Source organism: Xenopus laevis, chromosome 4L, assembly GCF_017654675.1.
Source record: "Xenopus laevis strain J_2021 chromosome 4L, Xenopus_laevis_v10.1, whole genome shotgun sequence".
NCBI lineage: Eukaryota > Metazoa > Chordata > Amphibia > Anura > Pipidae > Xenopus > Xenopus laevis.
In genome coordinates, this window is record NC_054377.1 from 9297631 (window position 1) to 9298338 (window position 708).

At 40.8% G+C, this 708-nt stretch overlaps 1 protein-coding gene across 1 annotated transcript in view; it reads left to right on the forward strand.

Annotated features, from left to right (window-relative positions):
- The first annotated feature begins 346 nt into the window (after positions 1 to 346).
- LOC121402912 overlaps positions 347 to 708 on the forward strand; it is a 1894-nt gene continuing 1532 nt past the window's right edge. The window contains exon 1 of the mRNA XM_041589783.1: positions 347 to 708. This exon is cut by the window's right edge and continues 939 nt beyond it. Within this exon, the coding sequence (XP_041445717.1) occupies positions 391 to 708 (318 nt within the window). The 5' untranslated portion in view covers positions 347 to 390.

The window sequence follows — 708 nt, forward strand, 5'->3', positions numbered from 1 at the left end:
GGAATAGGGTCGGTGCTGGAACCACTTTCCAAATTCGTGGATTCATATTTGCAACCTCTTGTGCAACAAATTCCTACCTGTTTGAGAGACACCACAGACCTGCTATGTAAATTGAAGGATATTACTGGCTTAAATGATGAGTGCTTCCTCTGTAGCATTGACATCGAAAGCTTATTTACAGCGATCCCACAGCAAGAGGGGATTGATTGCATAGAAAATGCGCTATTTGAGACAGATATCCCCCTACGTCTACTCTATTTCCTAATAGACTGTTTAGCAATTGTGTTAACAAAAAATTACTTTAAATTTGGAGAACAGTTCTTTTGGCAATGCCAGGGGACGTCGATGGGGGCAGCGGTCGCACCATCGTTCGCAAATTTATTTGTTCATATGTTGGAAAAAAAGATGTTCCTAGCAAGCGAGTACAGGCATCATATTTTGTTGTATCAGAGATTTGTCGACGATATCCTGGTGATATGGCAGGGAGATGTTAAGCTATTCCAGGAAATGGTTGAGAAAGCGAACAGGAGCCACCCCACTATAAGGTTTACAACTGAGATTGCCAAAAAGAAGTTACACTTCCTAGACATAGAAATGACTATTGAAGAGGGAGGAATTGTAACAAATTTGTTTCGCAAGCCAACGGATCGAAACAATTTGTTACATACAGGTAGCTTCCATAATCCTAAATGTATCAAAGGGATCCCA